Raw genomic sequence first — 1,020 nt, 5'->3', positions numbered from 1 at the left:
GCCCCTCCCAGCACCCCCACCTGACTCAGGCCCCGTCCAGCACCCCCACCTGGCTCAGGCCCCGCCCCATCTTCCAGAGCACAAAGGAAACCCAGAGGGGCCCACACCCAGATGCTCCCGAATGACAGTGACACCAGCAGGAGCACCCTTGGGTCTCTAGACCCTCTTTGAACCCCAGTGGAGGCTACTTCTACTCAATTAGGGAACCCTGGTCCTCACAGGCCAGAGCTGCCCTGACAGGCATAGAGGGGTGCAGGGCCCCCACCTCCGGGGCCTCACCTTCCAGGTACTCCAGCAGCAGGGCGATGGTCGTCGCCCACCGCTGACCCAGCGAAGGGTGGATGTCCCGATGCAGGACGTTCAGGAGGCAGAGCGAGGCCGCCCCACGGCCACCCCCCAGGTAGGGGCTGGAAGACACGGTCTGCAGAGGTGCAGGTGGGAGCTCGCGGCTATGCCGGACCAAAAGGCCACCCACATGGTACTGGGGTGGAGGCAACAAGCCCCCCAAGACACAGCTCCCCATACCCAAGTGGGATGCCTGTCTGGCCCCCATTGCGAGGCAGTGTTCTTTGCTCGGCCATGACGGCACCGCGAGCACCGGGGACCCAGGGACAGAGGGGAGCGCCCACTCCTCTCCCGATCCCTCGGAGGGAGCCGCATCGCTCACCAGAAGCCTCGTGGCTATGGCGTATGGAGATGGCAGGGTCACTGCAAGAGAGACAGGACGCTGGCTGCGCACACTGGCTGCGCACACTGGCTGCGCACCGTTGCCGTCATACTGGATGAGGGGGGCCTCAGCCGCTGCCTCCTGCCTCTTCTGGGCCAAGTGCACGAGGCTCCGGCAGAGCGGGGTCAGCGCCCCCGTGAAGCGCACGGGGGTGAGGAACTGGAGCAGGTGCGGCCAGAGGACCTAGGGGCAGTGCCATGGTCAGTAGAGCGGCCGTGGGGGCCACAGCCTTGGGGAGGCTCCCCACCACCCCACCCCCGCAGGCCTCGCGGAGCTCAGGAGGCTTGGCCAGT

General features: G+C 66.9%; 1 protein-coding gene across 4 annotated transcripts in view; it reads right to left on the bottom strand.

Annotated features, from left to right (window-relative positions):
- Positions 1–1,020, bottom strand: part of MROH1 (maestro heat-like repeat family member 1) — a 45,121-nt gene that overhangs the window by 31,685 nt on the left and 12,416 nt on the right. For all 4 annotated transcript variants that reach the window (XM_014538660.1, XM_014538658.1, XM_014538659.1 and 1 more), the window contains 3 exons: positions 766–910; positions 668–708; positions 280–421 (listed from right to left, as the gene is read on the bottom strand). In XM_014538660.1, coding sequence (XP_014394146.1) covers positions 280–421; positions 668–708; positions 766–910 — 328 coding nt within the window. The remainder of the gene's footprint in view (positions 1–279; positions 422–667; positions 709–765; positions 911–1,020) is intronic.

This window comes from Myotis brandtii, unplaced genomic scaffold (genome assembly GCF_000412655.1).
Source record: "Myotis brandtii unplaced genomic scaffold, ASM41265v1 scaffold1956, whole genome shotgun sequence".
Taxonomy (NCBI): domain Eukaryota; kingdom Metazoa; phylum Chordata; class Mammalia; order Chiroptera; family Vespertilionidae; genus Myotis; species Myotis brandtii.
Note: the sequence above shows the minus strand (reverse complement) of the source record. Positions and strands in the feature narration are given on the sequence as shown.